This window comes from Zosterops lateralis, assembly GCF_965231275.1.
Source record: "Zosterops lateralis genome assembly, chromosome: 11".
Classification (NCBI taxonomy): Eukaryota; Metazoa; Chordata; class Aves; order Passeriformes; family Zosteropidae; genus Zosterops; species Zosterops lateralis.
The window spans coordinates 21,402,695-21,428,859 of record NC_139771.1 but is presented as its reverse complement, the minus strand read 5'-3'; the positions used below and the strand labels follow the sequence as shown (position 1 = coordinate 21,428,859).

The 26,165-nt window shown below is 50.8% G+C and overlaps 1 protein-coding gene across 1 annotated transcript in view; it reads right to left on the bottom strand.

Moving 5' to 3' along the window:
- GRM7 (glutamate metabotropic receptor 7) overlaps positions 1 to 26,165 on the bottom strand; it is a gene marked incomplete at both ends in the record, with an annotated part of 164,494 nt that overhangs the window by 39,530 nt on the left and 98,799 nt on the right. The window contains 5 exons of the mRNA XM_083869703.1: positions 937 to 1,076; positions 5,230 to 5,430; positions 9,379 to 9,519; positions 19,904 to 20,058; positions 21,785 to 21,926. Coding sequence (XP_083725829.1) covers positions 937 to 1,076; positions 5,230 to 5,430; positions 9,379 to 9,519; positions 19,904 to 20,058; positions 21,785 to 21,926 — 779 coding nt within the window. The remainder of the gene's footprint in view (positions 1 to 936; positions 1,077 to 5,229; positions 5,431 to 9,378; positions 9,520 to 19,903; positions 20,059 to 21,784; positions 21,927 to 26,165) is intronic.

Here is a 26,165-nt window from a genome sequence, read left to right as displayed (position 1 = left end):
AGGTCCCTGCTGAGTTTTTAGGAAATAATGTCCAATGACTCTGCTGTGGAGCTGTGAGGAAATAGATCCTGCTAAGTTTTTAGGAAATAGTAAAGACCCTGTTAAGTTTTTAGGAAATAATGTGCAAAAATCCCACTGCGAGGAAATAGCAGAGATCCCTGCTAAGTTCTGAGGAGATAATGTGCAATAACCCCACTACAGAGCTGTGAGGAAATAGTAAAGGTCCCTGCTGAGTTTTTAGGGAATAATGTGCAATGACCATGCTATGGAGCTGTGAGGAAATAGTAAAGACCTTGCTGAGTTTTTAGGAAATACTGTGCAAAAACCCCACTGCAAGGAAATAGCAGAGATCTCTGGTAAGTCTTTAGGAAATAACATGCAAAACCCCACTATGGAACTGTGGGGAAATAGCAAAGATCCTGCTAAGTTTTTAGGAAATAATGTGCAATGACCCCACTGTGGAACTGCAAGGAAATAGCAAAGGATCCTGCTGAGTTTCTAGGAAATACTGTGCAATGACCCTGCTATGGAGCTGAGATTCAATACCAAAGGACCCTGCTGAGTTTTAGGAAATAGCAGAGATCCCTGCAAAGTTTTAAGGAGATAACGTGCAATACCCCACTATGGAGTTGTGAGGATATAGCAAAGGATTCTGCTGAGTTTTTAGGAAATACTGTGCAATGACCCCACTATGGAGCTGTGATTCAATACCAAAGGACCCTGCTGAGTTTTTAGGAAATAATACGCAATACCCCTGCTATGGAGCTGTGAGACAATACCAAGGGACCCTGCTGAGTTTTAGGAAATAGCAGAGATCCCTGCAAAGTTTTTAGGAAATACTGTGCAATACCCCCACCATGGAGCTGAGATTCAATACCAAGGGCCCTGCTGGGTTTTGCAGCGCTGGGTGCCCCCAGCCGAGGCAGAGGGACTCACGTTGAGCTGCAGGTCGTCAGTCCACTGGCCCACCAGGCGGTACCCGGGCGTGCTGGTGTTGCTGCTGTGGAACTGGAAGATGTCGTAGCGCCCCGGGGCGTCCCCGTTCTTGTTGAACATCACTGGGGTGCCAGCACTGCCTGGGGGAAGGAAACCAGACAAAATCCAACCACCCAACAGCAAAGCTTTAGCAAAGCTTTTGTCTGCTCAGGAAAGACCATGCATCCCCCAGGAACCCAAACAGGACACCTGGGGACACTGCTGTCACCCACAATCCCACAGATCCATTATCTCTGCTTACAGCACACACAGCAAGTCCTCACCTCACCCCCCTCTGCCCAACCAGGAATATCAGAAGGTTTTTCCTCCTGCCCTGCAGCCTCCCTCCCTCCCTTCCTGCCCTCAGGGAGTTCTCCAGTGGAAACTTCTCCAGTGAATGGAGCCTCCAAATGCTGCTTCCCCCCTGCAGAAAATGTTCCATCTGCTGCTGAGGGATGCTGCTGGCAGGAGTCAGCCCGGGTCTAGTGAGTCTTGACTGGCATCCAGAAATAGCTCCCTCCTCCACAGAGTGTTCACTCCGTCATCATCATCATCATCGTCATCGTCACCACTGGGGTGGGAGGAAGGGGAAGGCTCAGGGAGAGAATTCCTTGTGCACTGCCTGATCTGGGCACAGCATTAATTCCCTGTGCACTTCCTGGTCTGGGCAGGGCATTCCCTGTGCACTCCCTGATCTGGAAGAGAATTCTTTGTGCATTTCCTGGTCTGGGAAGAGAATTCCTTGTGCACTCTCTGATCTGGGCAGAGAATTCCCTGTGCACTCCCTGGTCTGGGCAGAGCATTCCTTGTGCATTCCCTGATTTGGTCTCTGTGCCACAGGAGTGCCTTAGGCAGGACCAGAGCAGGACCCTGAGTTAATTCCATTTACCATGTGCTGAAGTGACAAACACAGGACAGTGCAGGGTGAGAGAACCCCCAGCCCCTCCTGTGCTGGCACAGCCCTGACCTCTGAGCCTGCCCTCTCAGCTCTTTAACCTGCATTTTCACCACCCAGCCCTGGCTGGGAACCTCCCCAGGAGGAGAGAAGCAGAGCCTCGTTTCCTCAGAGCTCCAGGAACAACCTTCCAGGGTGACATTTATTTCCAGACATATTAAAATAGGTTTCAGTAGGGTAGGGTAATGTTGTGTCAAGATTGAAGATTATGACAATCCTCCAGCATATCTATATTCAAAGCTTCCTCCTCCTGTGGAACTTTTTTTTCCCTAAAGCAATGAAAAATCTCTCCTGTTGTAGCACTGAACTTTAAGATTATCGTTTTCTTCATGATTCCCATTCTTCATTGAATTCCAGGGAGTGAAAAAAAAAAAAAAAAAAAAAAAAAAAAAAAAAAAAAAAAAAAAAGATTTGAAGGAGTGAATTAGCATAGTCTCCATTCTAGGCCTGGTAAATTGTTTCCTGTCTCTCCTACAATCCTCTGAGATCAGATACAAATTCAGTTCAGAGGCTGGTACAGAAAATCTCCCACTGAAATCTCTCCTCGCCGGCTCCTTCTGAGCACCAGGCAGATATTTAATTGTCATTACAGATTCATGCAGGCAGAATACATTTGAGTGGAAACACTTATAGAGTGAATCAGGAGCGATGGCTGTAATTCCTCAGCTCCTCGGGAAAGGCAGCAAAGGGCTAAATGGGATTTGGCTAATCAGGACTCTCAGGGCTGCTCAGGGTGAGTTCGGCTCAGCTCTGTCACAGCTGACAGGAAAGGGACACCTGGGACAGCAGGAGCTCAGGTGAGGCTCCCAAAATGCAACAGACACTGTGAGGATTGCCCAGGGCACAGGGAAAGGTCCTGGGCTGCTCCTCAGGAGGGAGAGGGGAGGATGGACACCAGTGTCACAGTCAGTGTGGGACAAACCCTGGGGACACACAACGACAGCCACCTCCATGGGGACAGCAGCCCAAACCCCCCAGAAGAGCCACCCAGGGCTGCCCAGCACTGTGGGGGGTGACTGCAGAGACCCCAAGGGCACAGCCCTGGGAGCCCACCCGGGGCAGGCAGAGCAGCCCCTGCTCAGGGCTGGGAGCAGCCCTGGATCCAGGAGCAGCTCTGGGGGTGGGAGGCTGCTCCCCTCGGGGCACGGGGCAGGCACAGTGTTGTCACCCTCATCTTCAGCCTTCTGATTGTTTCTCGTTCTACTGGAGCTTTCTCACCACTTAAACATAAACAAAGATTGATGTTTTTGTGAACGACATTTTTTCCAGGGGGAAGGACAAGTGGTGGACTGCTCGTTTGACCACTGGGGTCAGAGAGGGGGTCCTCTCATCTCCCAATCCTTGATCAAATTCCAAATCCTATTTAAGCCGCAAATCATAATAAACTGTCTCTTTTTTTGCTCACCTCCAACCTGGTGTGAGTGTCATGAACAGCCCCACAGTGTCCCCTCTCCTGGCTCAGTGACTGCTGCAGCCAAGGCTGTGCTCAGCAGGGCCAGCCCTCCTTAACCTGGGCTGGCTCTGGAGGCCTCTCTGTGCCACCTGTCTGCAGGCCCTGCCAGCCCTGCTCACATCCCTGCAGCTCCCCAGAGCAGCCAGGCTGCTCTCATCAAATCAGGGAATTAATAGAAGGTGATGGATGGAAACCTCACCGCAGAGAGGAAACAGGCGCCTCAGAAATAACCCCTGATCTTCCCATCATTAAACCCTGTCCTTATTTCACTGGGTTTTGATAGTTTAGGATTTATTTCCTGGCTATTAAGATTTCCCAGATTTTGCTGAGCAGAGTGAGGAGCTCAGGAGCCGTGTCAGTCTCCAGGCTGCAGAGCCTTGCTCGTGCAGAGCTGTGACAATTGAATTCAGTTCCCAACAAAGGAGCTGCCTGCTCCCCACACAGACACAGGGCACTCGACACCTGCAGGAAGCCCTCAAAGCCAGACACAATCTGACTGCATTTGCAGGGTTTCCATCTCTTAATCACTGCAAGATGAGAAGTGAATTATGGAGAGGAGGACAGCAGGCACACAGGTGTCACCAGCCAAGGTGTTTGTCACCCAGGGCACGTCCCTGCCAGTTTGAGGCACCCAAGGGGCCCCTGTGAACAGCATCTTCAGCTCTTCACTGGAAAAAACACAGCTGAACTCCCAGAATTTCACTGCCTGAGCACTTGAGGTTTAAACTTTTCCACGTTTTGGGCCTTTTGTTCTTCAGGCAGCGATGATCACAAACTGCACACTGAGCTCTTCACTCAGACCAGCCTCTCTTCATCACAGCCTGGCTCCAGCCCTGGCTGCACTGATGGCAGCACCTCTGCAAGGAGGGCAAAGCCCTAAGGAGGGCCAGCAGGGTGGTCCCAGCTCAGGGCAGGATGGTCCCAGCTCTGGGCAGGGTGGTCCCAGCTCAGGGCAGGATGGTCCCAGCTCAGGGCAGGATGGTCCCAGCTCTGGGCAGGGTGGTCCCAGCCCAGGGCAGGATGGTCCCAGCTCAGGGCAGGATGGTCCCAGCTCAGGGCAGGAGCAGCAGGATGGTCCCAGCTCAGGGCAGGATGGTCCCAGCCCATGGCAGGGTGGTCCCAGCCCAGGGCAGGATGGTCTCAGCCCATGGCAGGAGCACCAGGATGGTCCCAGCTCAGGGCAGGAGCACCAGGATGGTCCCAGCTCAGGGCAGGAGCACCAGGATGGTCCCAGCCCATGGCAGGAGCAGCAGGATGGTCCCAGCTGCCCAGGGCTGAGGAGAGCTGGTCCAAACCAAGAGGATCCCAAGCTCTGGCTGCACAAAACTCCCCCTGTCCCACCCTCAGACCAAGCACAGGTCCCCTGGAACCCTGAACAGGGATCCACACGCACCAGAGCCCTGCCCAAGCCCCAGCTCCATCATGGGGGTCAGCAGGTGACAAAGGGAGGTCAGTAGGTGACAAGGGGGTCAGCAGGGGACAGGGGGGTCATTAGGGGATGGAGGTGTCAGTGAGTGACTGAGGAGGGTCAGTAGGTGACAATGGGGTTCAGTTGATGACAAAGGGGGCTCAGCAGGTGAAAGGTGTCAGTAGGTGATAAGGAGGCGTCAGTGGGTGACAAAGGTGGGTCAGTAGGTGACCAAGGGGGGTCAGTAGGTGACAAGGGGGGTCGGTAGGTGACAGGACAGTCAGAGGTGACAAGGAGAGTTGGTAGGTGACAGGACAGTCAGAGGTGACAGGGTGTCAGTAGGTGACAAGGAGGGTCAGTGGGTGACAAGGGGGGTTGGTAGGTGACAGGGCAGTCAGAGGTGACAGGGCAGTCGGAGGTGACAGGTGCCAGCCTCACCGTTGAAGTTGACGCTCCGGATGTACTTGAGCAGCCTCTTGCCCCCCGCGTGCTCCATCTCGGGGCACAGCCCGGCGCTGTCGGCGCACAGGTCGCGGTTCATGTGGTGCAGGGCGTGGGCCATGGCGTACACGGCATCGATCACAAACTGCACCTTCCCCTCCTGCTCGTAGTGAGAGTCCTTCCCGATGCGCTCCTGCCCTGCGGGGACACGGGGACACTCGGTGGGGACACAGGGGACACTCAGTGGGGACACGTGGAGACAGTGCCCTCAAGGCTCCAAAACACCCGCAGAGCCTCTCCAGGACCGCTGGAAGAGCCACAACCTCAACCAGTGCCATGAAACCTCATCAATGAAACCTCATCAATTAAAACACAGCCAAACCTCTGCCATGGCTACCAGAACCAGCCACACTTCTGCCAGTTGCTCTCCACAATTCGGAGGAACAAATCCTGCCCTGCTCACCAATGGGACCCCCCAAGCCACAGGGACACCCCAGGGACACCCCAGGGACACCCCAGACCCCCAGCCCGGATTTGAAGCAGAAGAACATTTAAAGCCAGGCACATTTGAAGTTTCAGGTTCGTGCCTTAACCCCTCTCTGGCCCTCAGGCTGCAGCCAAAGGGGTGCCCTGGTGGCCACAGCCACAGTGGCCTTTGTGCTTTTCTGTCACCTGGACAGGCCAGGGGGGCTCTGTGTTTGTCCAGGCAAACCAAGCAGGATTTGGAACGAGGTGCTGCAGGCTGAGAATCAGGAACAGGATTTATTTCTTTTCCCTCACACTGTCACTGGATCCCTGGCAGTGCCCAGGGCCAGCCTAGGACAGTGGGAGGTGTCCCTGCCATGGCAGGGGTGGCCCTGGGCGGGCTCTGAGGTCACATCCAGCCCAACCCATTCCATGATTCCATGATGTTGAGGCACCCAAACCCCTCATTGAGTTTTCCATCTCAGCTCCTCTGAAATCCTGCAAACAGCTGAGCAGAAACAGTGAGTTTCCAGCTGGTGACGTTCCAGCAGGATCCTTTTCATTATTCTCTCCCTCTCATTGATTACAGAACTTATCAGGATCTCAAGCCCTGAGAAGGAAAAGGCTTTTAAGTGGTTTCAGCTCTGTAAGCAGATGAGCAATGCAGCAGGAACGGGAGCCAGGGGAGGGGATCTGGGATGGGAATGCTGCACACAAACACTGATAAGCCACAGCAAGTTCCAGAAACAGGCTGGGCACACACACAGCAGGAGGAAAACCTTCAGCAGGGAAGAGATCTGTGAGAGGAACCCAGGCAAAACACACCTGAGAAAACCTGAGAGCAATGGAACAGTGTCCAGACATGAAAATAATAGATTTTTAAATCCTGATAGAATTTCCAAGGATAAGGATGTTTCCCTGTGCTGGGGCAGCCACTCAGCTGGGTATGAACCATCAGGAACCGTGCACAGTAAAGCCAGATGTGGAGACAGATGTAACTGCTCACCCCAAACATGTCTGGATTTTGTCCTTCACCAAAACACAGCCTGAGCCACCTCCTAAAGAGATTCTATTGCAATGAGAAGTTTGACCCAAACCTGAAGAGCAAATATTGTGATTTACATGGGCCAAATATTCTCCAGACTTCAAAAAAAACCCAGGAAATATCCAAATTACAAGGCCTGGCTGGACATTGTTCCCCCCAGTTTGTGTCACCCTCCTGCTGTTGCAGTGAGCAGCAAATCAGGCCCAGAGTCCATTTCGAGGCAGGAATAAACCAAAAGTGATGGGCACAACTTTAATTCCAACTTCAACATTATTGTGGGGAATATTTCGGGATGGCAGGAGAAGGGAACACAAAGGCAGTTTACTGACTCGAGAATTTTTTTGCCTCTGAAGGATCTATTTGAAGGTGATGACAAACAGTTTAAGCCCCTCCACTTCCTACTTGAGGCTGGAGTGCTCATCATCCCTGAGATTCCTGAGAGACGGAGCAGCTCCAGGCACGTCCAACAAAGGCAGGGAAAAAAAGCTCCAAAGCTGAGAATGCAGAGAAAGAATCCCACTTGTTCCATCTCCTCCAGATGACAGGGGTGAAATACAGCTCTGAGAGCTCCTGCTCACACTCCTCCATTGTGTATTATTTGACATCTCAGAGTTTTCTCTCTCCCAGCCGAGGTCTGGGCAGGGCTGGGACATGAGGGGACGGCCCCCGATGGGGTCACCTCACATTTATACAGATAACCACGGGTGGGGTATTTACAATTTCACACCAATGCCCAGGGCTCACACTAAAAGGGTCATTTCTGCTCTGACCCAACCCACTGTCACTGCCCTGTGCCATCACCACCCCAGGGGATGGAGGGCGGGGGAGAAGGAGAGGGACACGAGGCACCACCCAAATCCCACCATCCTGTCCCCCATTTACCTCTATTCTATGAACCCCCAAACTACTGAATTTTCCATCCTGTGCTGAGCTAAACTACTGTTTTCACTTCCTGGTGATTTGCAATTCCTCTCTCAGTGTTGGAAGTTTCTCCCATGGGCAAAGATCAAACCCAGTGTTTTCCTGGGCTGTGCCAAGGTCTCCAAACCCCCTGGAGCAGCTCCACACCCCCTGCCCAGGGCTCAAATTCCCTTTCCCAGGTCCCAGCTCATCCCAGGGGATGCCCTGGACTCCAACACACCATCCCCTCTCGGCCCCTGCTCCTGGTGCCTCTCCTTCAGCTCATCCCTCTGCACTCGCTGTTATCTCCACACCACAGAGGGGATATATTAGGGTGAATAAATATCATCTCCAGGACCATTTTTATGGTGTGTAATTCACACAGACAGACATCAAAATCCCACTCCACCGGCACCAGATGAGTTCAGACGCCGCTTCAGCTGCTGGAGAATTAAAGAGTTTTCAAAGGGCCTCAGCACAATGGTGCTGCTGAGAACCCAGTGATAGTCATCATTAACAAGAGATTTAATTTAAAGATTGTGGAATGCTCACGGTATCAAGCAGGCAGCTCTTCTTTGCACGAGGTGGGGAATTCTGCAGGTGGGGAAGCGCTGGCAGGAAAATAAATATCCAGTGTTCCTCCAGTCCCAGCAGCATCACACAGCCCTGCCTGGGGCCTGGGACAGCCATCCCCCCTCCACAGACACGTCCCTGTCCCCAGGGCTCTGAGATACCCCCTGGATGCCCCCTCAGGTGAGAAGTCTGAAGGCTTCTCCATGTAAGATGTGAAAGGAGCTGAGAACCAGAGCTCCAGAACCGCCACAGATGTGCCAAGGTAAATATTGTCACTTGGAGGAGCAGAGGGTGCACCGAGGGCTCTGTGCAGTGAAATCCCTGCTCTGCCACCTGGCAAAGCCCTCCAGGGTCCAGGGACAGCTCTGCAGTGACAGAATCCTTTATCTCAACACCACCCAGCAATCCCCAGGGAATTCCTTGGGGAAAGTAGATGAGCTTTAAATTCCTCCTGCTCACCGCAGAAAACACTGAAAAATGGTCCAGCCCAAACCCCTCCACACTGCCCTGGACCAGGATCTGTGTCAGGGGCACTGAGCTGCTCCCTCTAGGGCACACAAACCCCTCCACACTGCCCTGGACCAGGATCTGTGTCAGGGGCACTGAGCTGCTCTCTCCAGGGCACACAAACCCCTCCACACTCCCCTGGATGGGAGTTCTCATCAATTTTCAATCAAAGTGAAACAAATCCTGCCATGAACTGGTTTCCTCTGATCACAGCTCAAGGCAATTATGGAACATGGCACATTCCAGCTGCTGCAGGGAGATCTGCAGGGGCTGGGGGAGGGTGGGGGGACCAGCAGGGACAGCACCTCTCCTGTGTCACATCCTGCCCAAGGTTCTCCAGGGTGTTCTGATGATGGAATCATGGAATCCCAGATGGTTTGGCTTGAAAAGGACCTTGTAGATGATCCAGTGCCACCCCTGCCATGGCAGGGACACCTCCCACTGTCCCAGGCTGCTCCAGCCTGTCCTTGAGATCCAGGGGGAGCTCTGGGCACCCTGTGCCAGGGCCCCACTGCTCTCAATTCCTTCCTAAATTGTTCCACCCTCCATCTAAAACAAAGAAACCAACCCCCTCCAGCTGCCCTTCACTCCAATGAAAACATTCCTGGCCCCACATTCCCATGGCAGGAGGATGGATGGGTTAATTAATTAATTACCTGTGCATTTACGGTCTGTGTCCTCCTTCTTGGAGCCAGTGATGGTCAGCTTGCAGTTGAAGTTCTCCTCCCAGTACTCTGCAAACCACACGTTCCTCCTGTTGTTCTCCAGGGTGCGGGAGGTGAAATAGGTGTCAAAGCCTGCGGGGGGAGAGGGCACAGCTGGGTCCTGCCTGTGTGCCCTGGGCACAGCCCTGCCCTCCTGCCTCCCCCAGCACCAGCACACGCCTCTGTCCATGGGGGAAGAGGGAAAATCCCTGTTTCCTCATCGGCTGCGTCCTGCAGGATAAACCACTCTCACTGCCAGGCATAAACCTGGGCAAGACAAATGTAACACAGATCAGTGTAAAGGAAGTTATAAGGGAAAAGTGTGGGTTGGAGATGTGCCAGAGTAGGGTGGGAATAAATGAGGTGGTGCAGCCGATACTGGGCTGAGCTCAAAGCTGATTTTATTACTGGCCTGCCCTGTCCAGAGGAGCAGCTCCATCTCACCAGGTGTTCCCTGAATCTCTGTGCACACAAATCCCCTCTGGAACCACCAATACAAACACAAATCTCCACTGGAACCACCAATACAAATATAAATTTCCACTGGAACCACCAATACAATTACAAATTGGAAATACAAACACCAATCCCCTCTGGAACTACCAATACAAATATAAATCTCTACTGGAACCACCAGTACAAATTGGAACCACCAGTACAAATACAAATCCCTATTGGAACCACCAATACAAATACAAATCCTCTCTGGAACTACCAATACAAATATAAATCTCCACTGGAATTACCAATACAAATATAAATCTCCACTGGAACCACCAATACAAATTGGAATCACCAATACAAATCCCCTCTGGAAGCACCAATACAAACACAAATCCCCTCTGGAAGCCCCAGCCAGCACCCCCCTCCCACAACACTCACATCCTGTCACTCCCCCACTGCACTTTGAGTTTTCCCAGGCAAACAAGATTTGCATTTTGAGGAGGTTTTCCCTCTCCTGAGCCCTGCAGGGGAGGGTGCAATGAGCCCATCCCAGCCGTGCTGCTGCAGCCCCCATGGCCCTGCAGGCAGGGCAGGGCTGCAGACACACATTCCATGGGAAGGGGAGCGTTCCTGGCACTGCAGCCCAGGAGTGATTCCCCTCCTGCAGTGGGTGGCTGAAGGGACACGGGCTGGCCCAGCCCAGGACGCAGCAGAGTCAAGGAAAACCATCTGGCACTGTTAAATTAGCAACCCTTGCACCGGGGATAAAAATAGCACCAAGCCAGCTGTTGTCAAATTGGCAGGGAGGCTGGGAATGGGGTCAGTCCCTCTCCTCCCTGTGCCACTGACCCAGCCCTGACCTGCCTTTTCCAGGGCTCAGCCTGCTCTTCTCACACCTCCCAGGCTCCAGGAACACCAGCACTGGGGCCTGGCTGAGAGGGACAGGCTGAGAGCTGATCTCAGCTCTCCCTGCAGCCTCACCAGCAAATTATTAATTTCACTAAAATCACAGGTGGGTCCCTCCTGCAGCAGAGGCACAGGAGGGGCCAAGCCCAGAGCCTCAGCCCAGCCTGGAGGACTGCAAGGAACCCATGGAAAAATGCAAGAAAAGCACCAAAAAGGGCTGGGAGAAACCCTCAGTGCTGGATTGCTCAGTTTTACTGAGCACTGGGATGCTCCACATGGTTTTCCAGCTTGGAATGAAACCTTCCCAGAATAAAATGGAATTAAACCTTCCCAGAATAAAATGGATCAAACTGCAGGAAAAGAGAGACCCTGGGATGGCAGAGACCCCCCAGCTCTCCCTGCCCTGTTTATCCTGAGCTGAGCCTCCCACAGAATGAGTAAATAATTGGTTAAAACTCCTGGGATGCTTGTTGTAGCTAATTAATAACAAATTAGTGATTTAGGAAGGTTTCTGTGCAGTCTCTATTTCTCTACCCAAACCATTCTGGGATCACCATTTACAGGATTAAACTCCCTAAGGAAGTTTATATTTATTTAAATATAAAAATAATTTTATTTAAATATTCTCATGGATGGGACAGAAGAATACCCAGAGCACAGTCAGGTTTTGGGGACACACAGCCTAAACCTCCTCCTGTAAACCTGTGTATATTTGCTTTCCTCCTAATTAAAAGAGCATTTCAAAGGGGATATCCAGTCCTGAGATCTACAATGTCCACGAGGCTGGGAAAGAGCAGCAATAAACTCTCCCCACGAGCCAAACTCACCGACCTCTGGGGAAAGTGCTCCATAACTTAATAATGTAAAATCAATGGGTCCTGATCAAACTGGAATAGAATTCCATATGAATGACTCCAAACCTTTACAGATTTAATAACAAATAATAACATTGCCATCGATTGGTTTAACGACCCCTCTGCATTTGCAGGCAGGAATATGGATCCCTGGTAAAAAGGGAACATTTTTTACCGTTCTGTTCCATCGATTGGGTGGGGGACAGCGGGATGGGGCTCAGGGCTGGACACAACCCTGGTCACTCCCAGGGTGGGCAGGAGAGGTCCTGGAGAGCCCCTCCAGAGGCACCAGCCTGGACACTGCCCTCCCTTCCCTCTCAGCCTGGGAATGAGAATCCTGGAATGGGCTGGGCTGGAAGGAGCCAAATTCCCACCCAGTGTCACCCCTGGGCACCTCCCACTGTCCAGCCTGGCCTGGGACACTGGCAGGGATTATTGCCCCAGCCAGGATGTTCCTGCAGCTCCAGCTGTGCCAGGGGGAATCCCAAATGCTCCCCAGATTTTGGGAATGGACCTGACTCGTGAACACTCAGGGTGAACAAGGCAAACCTGAGCCTGAGCCTCCCCCTTCTGACCCTCAGAGACACACAGAGCTGGGCTGGGGACTTTGGGGTTCGGGGGCTCTGGGAATGAGATGATCCAACAAAAAATGCTGGATGTTTAACTGCAAAAGCAGGAATGATGACTCCTCACCCCTGTTCGTGACCAAGCACTGCACTGCTGTGACAAGATTTAGTGGTTCCCCAATTGTCCCCATATTTCATACTTTAGCAAATTACTTTTTCAGCAAATATCTCTAAGAGATATAAATAGTTCTTTTATGAGATTTTTCTAAATTACAATGAATCTCTTATTACTTCGAATCGCTGTGATCTGATTAAATCATTATTTTTACACATGGAGAGATGATACTACCTAAAGGGTTCATTTGTTTCCCACCAGAGGATAAATATGTACACGAGCCACATTGGGATGGGATAGAGGAAAACAAAAGGGGGAGCAGGGAGGGGGAAAGGGACAGGGACAGGGACAGGGACAGGACAGGGACAGGACACGGGGGGCCTGGCAGCAGGGTTTGTCACCAGGACAATCAGGGGCACACCCAGGGACAGGGATGGGCTGCAGGGGACACCCAGGAAAAGCAGCACCCTGTGAAAATGGAGATGAAATCAGGGGATCCAGTGCTGGGCTGGCACCAGTGACAGAGTGACACCAGTGAGACCAGTGACACCAGTGGCACCAGTGACACCAGTAACTCCAGTGACACCAGTGACACCAGTGGCACCAGTGACAGCCCTGGCAGCTCCCAGCCCCCCCAGCAGGAGCACAGGGATGGTTTGTCACCCCAGTGCCACCAGCAGGGGCACAGCAGCAGTGTCAGTGACCTGTGCCACCTCTGCTTTCCCATTTCAGCAGCACAGGCTGCAAACCCTTTCCATGTGTCACAAGGGACTCCAGGGCTCAGGGGTTATTTAATAAGGAAAATCATTAGGCCCAATTAAACCCCAGAGTTATTGACCCTCTGCATTTCCCGTGTGCCTCGAGTCCTCTCCCTGCCAGCCCAGGTGAGAGCAAATCCAACTTATTGACCCCATTTCACTCCAGCGGGGATCTGATCAGGTTGTGATATTTTTATTCTCCCGTTTAGTCCCAGGGATGTCCACGCTCCTGACAGCCGGTTATTTACCCACACAGCAAATCAGCCCCTGCTATAATTATTGATGCCAAATGAGCTGAAAGCAGCTCCTCAAACACTTCTCCAATTTTCCTGCCTTTAACCCAAAGCAGTTTCATTTACCAGCATTAGATCTGGGATAAAAGCATCGGGTGGGGAGTCACAGGATCAATTTGAGTTCAGCAAAGCTCTGCAGATTTTGTGCTGTTGCTCAACCACACACTGTGGGGTGGGATAAAAAGTCTACAGATATTTTTTTGACCTTCTTGTTCAGTAAAAAGTCCACAAAATAAATGATTTCATTAACTTCCAGCATGCCATAAAAGTGCTTTGCAGTTGTTTTCTTTTTCAACAATTGCTGATTGTAACTGTGCAAAGGGGTATTTTAGGTGGTGTCACGTTTGACTTTTTTTATGTCACCAGGTGAGGTGACACAGCCACCCCAGGTGAGGTGACAAAGCCACCCCAGGTAGGTGACAGTCCCAGGCAGTGTCAGGGATGCTGGAGGCTGAGGCTGCCTCAGATGAAGAAACTTTTCAAAGGCTCTCCAGTCTCAGGGTAATTTGTATTCCCCTCTCTCCACACCAACACATTAACCAAATACATTATTTCCATAATGAGGAGATGAACATCTGTGTGGCTTCCCAAAATTTCAAGTGGCAATACTCGAGACAAGTATTCCCTCTTTGGGACTGACACATCAGCATTTCAAATAACTGCCAGGACTAAAAATATCATTTAAATTCCGAGGAGGTCAAAGCCAGTTCAGGTGTGGTTTAGATTTCAGGTTCTTTAGATAAAGCAAACCAATTTGATTCCACAAAATGAACTCTCTGTGGCGTTGGAGGGAATCATTTGTACCTGGCCCTGTGTAAATGAGGTGCTCGGTGCAAACTTGGTCAGGGATGGGAAAAAAACTCCTGAAGCAGGGCTGGGCCATGGAAATTGCTGTGAGAGTCAGCAGAGCAGCCCTGGCTGTTGGGGCCTCACCTCTCCCTGCCTTTGGTACAATAAATGTGCCCAAAGCCACCAAAAACCAGCTCATCCTTTCACACCTGGGATGCTCCTTCTTGGAAATTCATACCATGGGATGCAGTAATTAAACTAAGAAACAAAGAACTGATCTTGAACATGAAGATGAGAAGGATTTCTTGATCTTTGGGGCTGGATCCTGGCAGGTCCCTCCCGTCAGGACACTCTGTGACCTGACAGGGGGCTGGGGGCTCTGCACAATGAGCACTGTGAGCACCCACAGGAAGGGAATCCAGAGGAAAGGCAGGGACAGCCCAGTTCCCGTGCAGGGACCCCCGGGGGTGTCACTGAGGCTCAGTCTCACACCCGGAGATGCTGGGGCTGTCCCTTTAGGGACATATTTAAGGACATTATGTGTATTATATTCTGTGCATTATTTCCCAAACTGACCCTTTCCAAAGCCTGTAACCAGAGAAGCTTTAACAGCACAGACCAGGAGACAAAACCACAGGGAAACAACCCAGACAAGCCTTGCAAACCTCTGCTCACCTCCTGAAACTGCCCAGATTTCTCTGTGTGTGCCTCACCCAGAGGTGCAGAGGGGACACAGCCACCACAGATGTGACACTGCAGAGGGGACACGGCCACCACAGACAGGGAACACAAACCCCACACTGAGCAGAGCCCAGAGCACAGACCCAGATAAACAAACCCCACACTGAGCAGCAGCCGGGTCCCAGCACAGATCCTGGGCTCTGCCAGGGCCACATCTGCTGAGGGAACAGCTCATTTCAGCTCAAAAGCCCCAGAGAAACCTCCTAAATCTCCATTTTACAGCAGTTCTTTATGGCCCAATTAGAGCTTCCCACCTCATTTCTGTGCAGGGAAGCAGCAGCAGCAGCCTTTGGTTCAAGCCCCATTGGGGACAGGATTTCTTGTTCATGCCCTGCTGGTTATGGGCTGTGCCCTGCACTGAGCAGGGGCTGATCATTCTCTTTAATCCTCTAAAACCATCCCAAAGCCTGGGGGGACTGCAGGGCTGAGCCCCACACAGCAGCCAGGGGATCCCCCAAAATCCCAGAATATCCTGAGTAGGTGGGAAAGGGGTCCCTGTGAGGCCCCTCCTGCAGCTCCTGCCCCATCAAGCTCAGCACTGCAGTTCCCCAGGGAATGTGCAATTCTCCTGGCCCAGTGTCCAGCATTCCCACAGGATCCCTCTGGGGACACTGGGCACCTGCACAGCCACATTTACAGCCCTGAGCTGGCCCCATGTCCCCCACAGCCTGCAGGGGACAAGGAGGGACACAGAGGGACACAAAGGGACAGGGGCAGGGCTGGAGCCCTGCAGTGGACAGGGAAAGAGCTCAGGGGGATGGATGAGAGGAGAATTCAGGGCAGGAATGGAGAGTGAGCAATCTGGGAGCGCTGGTCCAAGGCTCTGATGGCCCAGGCTGCACCCCCTGTGCCTTTTCCCTCCCCTTTGGTGTTCCCAGGCTCTGCTCCAGCCCCCAAAGATCCAACCCCTGGAGCCACATCCTTCCACCCCAGTTCCTGCCCAAAGCACACGGGTCCTGCCCCAGGGGCACAGCAAAGGCTGGGGAGCAGCACAGAGCTGGGACAGCCCTGCACCAGGCTGGAAACGAAGGGAACAAGCTGAAGGGAAGTGTTTCACCAGCATGGTTATCCTAGATCCACCTGCTGCCCCCAGGGAGAGGCAGGAATTGCTCTGGGCAGCGTCATTCCCAGGGAATATTCCAGGGAAAAATGAACCCTGAGCCCCTTCCCTTCCTCACACTGGGGCTGGGAGGGTAAAACGCTCCAGAACAGGGACAGGATTTAATTCTCAGTTTTGCTGAAGTCACCGCTCCGTCATTGCTTTTCCCTGACTTTGTGCTGCCCAAAGAACGAAGGAGCAAAGCAGCTCTTGCTGGACAGGAAAACAAAGCAGGATTCACCGTGTCTTCGGAAGACAAACAGCTGGAAATTCCAAGGCCGGTTCTGTTGGTTTGCAGCACTTGCAGTTTTTATTGTTTTTAATGCACAGGCTGGGTTTGAGCTGTCCCTGAACCCTCCTGCCCAGAGAAAACTCCACTCTCAGCCCCATCCACAGCCTCTGGAGCTGCATCATCCATCTGAAATCTATTTGGATCCCACTGTTCAGCTGCATCAATTCTCAGACAGCAAAGACTGTTGTTTTTTTTCTCCACATCAGCAAAGCTTTTGCCAGACTTTGTAAATAATTAAGATGAAATCTCTGTGTTATCCTCTGGATTTCTCCCTGGGAGCTGCTGCCTGTGCAGGCACAGCACTCACACCTGGGGAAGGTGAGGGAGAGTCTTCCAAAGGAAAACATCAGAGCAAACCCCAGAGCTCTGGAGGGCTCAGTGACAGTGACTGTAACTGCTCCCAGCCTGATAAAACCTGCACAGGAAAAGGTGTGGGGAGGAGAGAAAGGGAGAGCAGAGGAGATCCTTGTCCCTCACAGCTCGGGTGAGGAGGAAAACAGGTTTTGGGACTCAGGATGAGGTTTGGGAATCCCCTCTGGGGTCAGCTCTGGGAGAGCTCAGAGCACCAGGGCCAGGGCACAACCTCCTGCTGCTCTGTGAACAAACAAACCAATAAATACAAACCAATAAATAGCTAAAATCCCCTCTTTTCCCCCTGAAAGCCTCTCCAGGCCTTTCCAGCCCCCTGTACCTGGCTGGGCTGGCTCTGGAGTGTGTTCCCAACTTGCCAAGGAGTGATTCCTCTTTCATGTGCACTCCTCTGGCTCCCTGTCTGCTGCAATTATGCAAATAAAATGCAACTTTATCCTTTCAGCATAATTACATCAAACACAATCAGGCTATATTAAGACTGACTTAAGATGAATGAATTCAGTTCATCTAATGATTTCCTAAATCCCCCCCATGGGACTGTGGCACAGAAAATTCTGTCCCAAGAGTGGCATCAAGTACCAAGACAAATAACTGAGGATCTGATCCTACAAAAAGCCAAACACTTCAGGCCCCTCTGGAATCCCAGGCTGTGGGATTGTCCCACTTTCAGAAAAGCAGGAACATCAGCTGGTACCTGAGCCCAGAGGAGTGAAACCACAGCACAGCTGCACTTCACACCTGGACTGTCAACTCAACTCACAGCTGGGGCTGAAGGATATTCTGAAAAATGATAAAAAATGATTTTTTTTTTATTCTGTACAATGAGTGTTTTGGTTTATGACTCAACTCTGCAGACAGACCCTGCTAACCCAGAGTGTGCCTTGCACCCCTGAGTTTGAACACCCACTTTAGTGCAGATTTGCTGAGGATCCCCTGCCTGACCATCTATTGACATTATTCCCTCTGCTGTGGCAGTGTCAGGATCCAGGGGAAGGCACAGGAGCTGCAGTGCTCACTCTGCTCCCAGCAAGGCTTCTCCCAAAATATTCCAAATACTGCTTCAGACAGGGATAAAAGGGAAGGGAAAAAAAGAAAAAAAGAAGAAGAAGAAGAAAAAAAAAAAAAAAAAAAAAAAAAAAAAAAAAGCAGAGATGCTTTTCAGGAGTGAAAAAAGGCAAACCCCTCACTCATGAGTCTAACCCAGAGCTGTCAGTGGGAACTGAGCTGTGCCCTGCCCTGGAGGCCCAGGATGGAGGGAAAGGAGCTGGGCTGGGACCTGCTCAGGGCTCTGAGCCCCAGCCTGCTCACAGGGACAACCAGGGACAGGCGCAGGGACAGACAGGGACAGGGACAAGGACAGGGACAGGCACAGGGACAGGGACAGGGACAGGCACAGGGACAGGCACAGGGACAGACAGGGACAGGGACAGGGACAGCCAGGGACAGCCCCGGGGACACCTGGCCCTGGCCCTGCCCAGGCACAGCTCCCACTCCTGCCCAGGCAGGAGCACACAGAGCCCAAAACGTGTGTCTGCTTTTTTTTTCAGGCAAAATGTGATTTTTAGGCACCTCAAGAACCCCCCAGCCCATGTGGTGCCAAATGCCTCCAGCCCACTTCAGGCAGTTCTCCAAGGAGATGTTTGCAGGCTCAATAAACCCCATTTTTTCTGCAGACACACCAAATCCACTGATGCTCAGAACTCTGATTGAACTGAGTTTCCACACCTGAACTCCCCCACTCTGTGCCATCCTCAGTCACTGCCTCAAACCCCTCGTGCCTCCCAGCAGGGGTTTCATGTGCAACGTAAAAGGGAAATGTTTTAAAACAAACAAACGTGGAAAGTTTTGGTTCCTGTGTACTGTTGACAGAATTTTTCGTTGCCGTGTCAGAAACCCTCAGGGATGAATACAGGCAGCGTGAAAAGCTTATTAAAATATCCTGGTTTTCTGAAACAAACCACTTCATTGTCTGTCAGCTTCCTGTATTTACGGAGAAACAACATCCAGGAGAGCCTCAGGGGGTTAAAAATGTAAAAGAATGAAAGAGATGATCTACCTGAGAGGAATAACTGATGAGCAGCGAGTGCAGGCACGGGAAAAAATGCAAATATTTGGTTTTGCAGGGAGTGAAGACACCAGAACCCATTTTAATGTGGGCAGAGCAGTTGGGTTTCTGTGCTCGGTGCAGAGAACAGACTCTGACCAACCCCCTGGTGCCCACAGGAGTCCAGGTGGGTGTTAAACCACCTTTACCCACAACAGGATTAATGAATTGAGGAGAGATCAGACAACAAACACTTCAGAGCATGAAGGAAAGTTGGGAAACAAAGGGATTGAGCAACACAAGTTGCCCAAAATTCTCCATACACACTTCTGTGCAAGTGTGGTTATCTCTGAGGGACACAGGCAATAGGGATAAATGCAGTGCTGGATCTGAAATAAAAGTTAGGCTGAGTTTGAATGGAAACCACTGACTGAAAAATGAAAAATTTTAGCCCTTCAGTAGGAAACTTCTCCTCTGCCTCAGAGAGGAGACCTGGATGACTGGAGATGCTCCTTCCCTGTGTGCACACACCAGAGTTCAGACCAGCTGGGATTTTCTTTCCATGGATAAAGCCCTGTCAGACCCTCCCAAGCCCTGAAATCTGTCTCCACCCTCTCATTAAGGTATCTCTTTACCCTATTAACAGAATTAACCAATCCCCTCATTTGGTCCTACACACTTTTGTCCCTTTTTTCTTTAAAGGTCTCTGACAATCAGCTGCTGGCAGCTCCTGGCTGGGGAACAGCCTGGAGGGTCCACACCAGGAGCAGGGACATCTGACATCAGACTCTGACTTCAGGAGGCTGAAAGCGACTCTGTTATTCTTGGGCTGTGTCTCCCTTTTATCCCATTTCACACAGACCAATGTGATTGGTGACACAAAGACAAACCTCTTCACTCCCATTGGTCAGAGCAGAGGGACAGCAAGGAGAAGTCCCTCCTGGGGAAAGGAATGAATAACAAAGGGACAGCTACAAAAACACTTTTCTTGTTTACAAAAAAATTTCTGGGAAAAGAATTCCAGAAAACCAAAATTTCAGAAAACCAAAATTTCAGAAAACCAAAACACCTCAGGCACAAAACCAGGGCTACAGACATCCAGGGAGCAATCAGGGGATGAAGATGAATCCCAAGCCCCGGATACCAATTTTTTATCCCCAAACCCTCGTGGGGCACAGGCAGGAGGGGCAGGACAGGCTCTTACCCTCGATGGTGGCCCTCTTGGGCAGGATGGTGATGGCTCCCTCGGCCACGTCCTCCTGCTGCAGCAGAGGGCTCACCTTGGAGCCCCAGGTGTCGGAGCCCACCCAGAGGAAATGTCCCACCTGATCCGCCCTCTTGGCGGCCGCCAGGATCTGCCTGTGGACAGGAACACAGGGTTGGTGATGGGGTTTTATTGGGATGGGCAGCTGCTCTGGGAAATGGGGGTGGCAATCTGGGTGAGCTCAGAGTGTCCCCCAGCCTGAGGGACAGGAACAGCACAGTCCTGGAGCCAGCAGAGCTCAGGGGATTGGGACACTCTGTCCCACCAGCAGCCTGGGCCAGGGGAGGATGAACTGGGTGATCATCAAAGGCCTTTCCCAACCCAAACTGTCCCATGATCCAAACCATGATCCATCCCATGATCCATCCCATGATCCAAACCATGATCCATCCCATGATCCAAACCATGATCCAAACCATGATCCAAACCATGATCCATCCCATGATCCATCCCATGATCCAAACCATGATCCATCCCATGATCCAAACCATGATCCATCCCATGATCCATCCCATGATCCAAACCATGATCCATCCCATGATCCATCCCATGATCCAAACCATGATCCAAACCATGATCCATCCCATGATCCATCCCATGATCCAACCATGATCCATCCCATGATCCAAACCATGATCCATCCCATGATCCAAACCATGATCCAAACCACGATCCATCCCATGATCCAAACCATGATCCATCCCATGATCCATCCCATGATCCAACCATGATCCATCCCATGATCCAAACCATGATCCATCCCATGATCCAAACCATGATCCAAACCACGATCCATCCCATGATCCAAACCACGATCCATCCCATGATCCAAACCATGATCCATCCCATGATGCAAACCACAATCCATCCCCTGATCCAAACCACGATCCATCCCATGATCCAAACCACGATCCCTGCAGCACCAGTGGAACTCTAAATTCACCCCATATCCCATAACTGAGTTATTGATTCCACTAAAACTCACAGTTTTTCTTTTGACTTTACTGAAACCTTTCCCTAAATGCTTTTTGTCTCGTTTTGTGGGACCAGGCTCTCAGCAGCTGGTGGTTCCATCACAGTTTTAAGCTCATTTCAAATTCTGGGCCCAGAATATGCAAGTGAGCAATAAAATACAAAATATTCTTTGTGTCATTTTATGAGCCCATTCCATGTGGTTTAACCTTGAGCATCCGAGTCCCTCCATCACTGTGAACTGTCACTCACCATAAAATAGACTCTGAATTAATGAATTACACAAAGTCGGATTTTGCCTGGAGAGGGGGGCGTGTTCTTAATTCCTCTGAAAGGAAAGGTCAGCTCTGCCATCCAACACGAGTAACCCACCCTGCACCAGGACAAACTCCCAGATCCTGGTGCCCATTCCAGGAAAATGTCTCAGACCCTGGTCCCCATTCCTAGAAAAGCCCCCAGACCCTGGTCCCCGTTCCTGAAAAATCCCCCAGATCCTGCTGCCCATTCCAGGACAACCTCCCAGACCCTGGTCCCAATTCCTGGAAAAGCTCCCAGATCCTGGTTCCCATTCCTGGAAAGGTTCCCAGATCCTGGTCTTCCTCCCAGGACAATCTCCCAGATCCTGGTCTTCATTCCAGGAAAACCTCCCAGACCCTGGTGCCCACTCCAGGCCAAGCTCCCAGACCCTGGTCCCCACTCGTGTCCCTCCAGCACAGTCTGGACACCCCAATCAGGGCAGCAGCCACCTCATCCTTCCCCCTGGTGCTTCCCCACATTCCCAACTCCAGGTGTCCACAGCACAGAGCCTTCCCTGCCTCCCTGTGATCTCCCCTGGCTGTCCCTGCCCACCTGATGTCCTCGTCGTTGGCGAAGATGACGATGGCCCTGGCGTTGGGTGTCTCCAGCAGCTGCCGGATGATCCTGTCGAAGTCGATGCTCTTGTCCCTGCGGTCCTGGGGGATCTTCAGGGACTGGGCGATGCAGAGCCCACCTGTGCCAGGGAGCAGAGCACAAAGGGGCCTTCAGAGTGGTGCCTTGGGTTTTATCTCTCCTGTATTTCAGGTTCTGTGGTGCCCAGGGCTGCAGCTCTGAGCTCACAGTCAGTGTCACTCAGCTCTGCACACAGCAGGGACACAAAACAAATCCTTTTCCTGCTGCACACCAAGGACAACTCTCAGCCCCAACAGCACAAACAAGGCTGGGCTGGAGGGAGGGACAAGAAGGATGGGACCTCCCAGCCTGGAGCTGGGACTGGACAATTCAACCCCAAGGTGCAAATGGACCAAAACTTATAAAAATGTAAAATTTTGTGACTGCTCCTTTCTGTGTCCATTTTGTGCCCATTTTGGGTCCACCTTGGGTGTAGCCCTGGCCACGCTCTTGTCCTGCCCAAGGTGGATCCTTAAAGGCCATTCAATAAATCTCTACTTTTTTTTCCAGCTCTGCCCACAGCCCACACCAAAAAAACACCCACTCAAAGCACACTCCCTGTATTACAGTTGTCTAGATTGTTTTAGAAAAAATAAAATTAATAAAAACACAAATCCCATCTGCACTGACATTCTGCTTGTTGCTGGCAGATGAAAACACAACTTTTTTGCCTTAATTATTTTGTTCCTCAGCAGTAAACACTTTCATCTTTACGGCATCTTTGATAGCGACCTGCTCGGCACAGCGCACGGCGCGTTAATTAATAACCTATCAGAGCTCTTAATAAAAACCAGCGGTGGGGATGAGTTAATTAAAAGGGAGAGATTCACAGAGAGGCTTTTAAAACCCAGCTTTAACCGTGGTGGTAATTGAAGTGCTGGGGAACCTGCAACTGGAATTGGACAGTTCAACCCCAAGGTGCAAATGGACCAAAACTTATCAAATTGTGAGACCTGAGTAACCCCTGAGCAACTCCTGAGTTACCCCTGAGCAACCCCTGAGCAACCCCTGAGCAAACCCCTGAGCAACCCCTGAGCATCCCCTGAGCAAACCCCTGAGTAACCCCTGAGCAACCCCTGAGCATCCCCTGAGCAAACCGCTGAGGAACTCCTGAGCAACTCCTGAACAACCCCTGAGCACCTCCTGAGAAACTCCTGAGCAATCCCTGAGCAATCCCTAAGCAATGCCCTGAGCAACTCCTGAGCAACCCCTGAGTAATGTCCTGAGCAACCCCTGAGCAACCTCTGAGCAACCCCTGAGCATTCCCTGAGCATCCCCTGAACAACCCCTGAACAACCCCCGAGCACCTCCTGAGAAAATCCTGAGCAATCCCTGAGCAATCACTGAGTAACCCCTGAGTAACTCCTGAGCATCCCCTGAGCAAACCACTGAGCAACCCCTGAGCACTTCCTGAGAAACTCCTGAGCAACCCCCTGAGTAACCCCTGAGCAACTCCTGAGCATCCTCTGAGTAACTCCTGAGCAAACCCCTGAGTAACCCCTGAGCAACCCCTGAGCAACTCCTGAGCATCCCCTGAACAAACTCCTGAGCAACCCCTTGAGCAACCCTTGATCAATGCCCTGAACAACCCCTGAGCAAACCTCTGAGTAACCCCTGAGCAACTCCTAAGCAATGCCCTGAGCAATACCTTGAGCATCCCCTGAGAAAACCCCTGAGCAACCCCTGAGCAACTCCTGAGCAAACCCTTGAGCAAACCCCTGAGTAACCCCTGAGCAACCCCTGAGTAACCCCAGAGCAGTGCCCTGGCTGCTCCTGCCACCCCAGACCCCGCAGGACTCTCAGCCCCAGCTCTGCCGCTCGGGGGACGCAGGACCCGGGATCAAAGAGCTGCTGCAGGAGCCATGGAGACCCGTGGTGATTTTGTGCTCTTTGGATCCTGCTACAACACTAAGTCCATTATTCTGCTCGCCCGAAACTCTCCGGGAGCTGTTTTTCCTTATCACCACTTAATTGGATTACCAGGTAGCAGAAGAGACAATTTAACACTTTTTTTTTTTTCAGCTGATTTATCTGCAGAGATCCCCATTTTTTGAGGGGAGAGAAACCACTTTTGGCAACACCGAAAACATTCACATCACAAAGTTATGTTGGTGCTGATGACTGTTAAAAGGAACTCTCAATTAATCTCAATTAATCTGGTGAATACATTCCTTTAAAACCAGCCCTGCCAAGGGCTGCCCTCCTGGATGTTTATCAGAGTTCTGGGAACAACAGACAAAGCCAAGACATCCCTCCCTGCAGAGGAAATCCCCCAAAATGAAGATTTGAAGGGTGGTTGGTTGGGAGGGGTGAGCAAAGCTCCGGTTCAGTGCAGGTGGAATGCTGCAGACAGGTTAGAAATGTTATAAAATAAAGGATTTATGAAATCAGGCCTTGCTCTGCTGAATTACCAAGGTAAGTAATTCCACTTTTAAGTGCAGCTTGCAAGTTCCCGTGCACAACAATCCTAAAAGTCCCTTTGCAGAACAATCTGCTCTTGGGGAGAAAAATGAGTGGCAGCTGCACAAAGAATAGATCTGTCCCATGGGAATCCACAGAGGAAAAATGGAAAAATGGGTCTTACACACAGAAATCACCCTCTGACCAGTGAATTAAAGAGTGACAAAACCACCAACCAATGGGTGCTGCACATGAAATCTGTGAAAACTCCTTGGAAAGGCTTTGCAGAGCCCAGGAGATCCCCAGGCATTCCAAACACTCCAAAAAGGAGTTTCAGTCAGTGGAAATGAGCTGAGGAATAGAAAAGCTCCTGCCATTCCCTGCAGCCAGAAATGGGAATAAACTGATTTATTCTGCCCCCCAAATAAACCGGCTCGAGGCACGTTCAGAGGGAGCTGGGAGGGTTTTATTCTGTGCACAAAACACAGGTCTGGGAGATGGAACATCCTGAGTGTGGAACATCACACTGCAAGGGGGAAAAAAATAAATGGAGAGGCCAAACCAGCACAGAATATGCAGAATCCTCAAGAAAAAAGAACTTGAAGTTAAAAAACGGTTTGTAGAGAGACCCAGAAATGCCAGCTGGGCCCTCGTGTCCTAAATCAAAGTCCTAATGAGGCTCTGGGTTGGCTGCTGGTTTCTTTACTGGAACAATTAATACCCTGCTCCCTAGGAATGCTCACTCTCGGCCTGCCAAGAGCTCCAAAGTCCTTGCTCGTGGCTGTAAAAGAAGTTTACAACTGCCCTGCTCTGCAGATGGGCTGGAATTTAAATTACATCTCCATAGTATGGTAATTCAATTGTAAAAATGGAGAGTGCACCAGTAATAAAATTACATTAAAACATGGAATGACAACAATTTATCCAAGGAAAAGGATCCCCGTGGATACCCAACAGCTTTAACTTAGAAACTTTCTACACATGAAGAAGCCACTGAATCACTTGGAAATTTCATTTTCACTAATCTTGTTTATTGTTTCATTTTTTTCACATTAAGCCCCTCATCATTACCCAACAACAGAACACCTAAACTAATATGGAAGACTAATATTTCCAGTATGTTATTCATTAATGCTTAATTCCATTGTGTCAGACCTTTGCTGCATATTTAATGACATTCCTGGTGTGTTTTATCACCTCAAAATTGTCCTTTATTATGGCAGTTAAACTCCAGTAATATACAAAAAATTAAGACTCTCCTTGGGAACACTAAATTAAATTAGAAGAATGGTGGAAGATCAATTTGAGAGATGTAGGAAAGCTCAGGTGGTGAGACAGAGCAGGAGAAAATGAGGATGTGCTGTGGGACCAGGAGTGGGAACAGGCTCACCCAGGCCTTGAGGGATTGAGAGTTCTTGGCTTCCTAAAATCTGCTACAAAAGGTGCACGATGGAGTTAATGCCTGAAATTTTATATTTCCTGTATTTCAGGTTCTGTGGTGCCCAGGGCTGCAGCTCTGAGCTCACAGTCAGTGTCACTCAGCTCTGCACACAGCAGGGACACAAAACAAACCCTTTTCCTGCTGCACACCAAGGACAACTCTCAGCCCCAAAAGCACAAACAAGGCTGGGCTGGAGGGAGGAACAAGAAGGATGGGACCTCCCAGCCTGGAGCTGGGATTGGACAATTCAACCCCAAGGTGCAAATGGACCAAAACTTATCAAAGTGTCAGACCTGGTGACTGTTTGTCCATTTTTGTGACTATTTTGGGTCCACCTTGGGTGTCGCCCTGGCCAGGCTCCTGTCCTGCCCAAGGTGGAGACAATAATAAATAAATAAATAAATAAATAAATAAATAAATAATTTTAAATAAATATTTACTTTATTCTCCAGCTCTGTC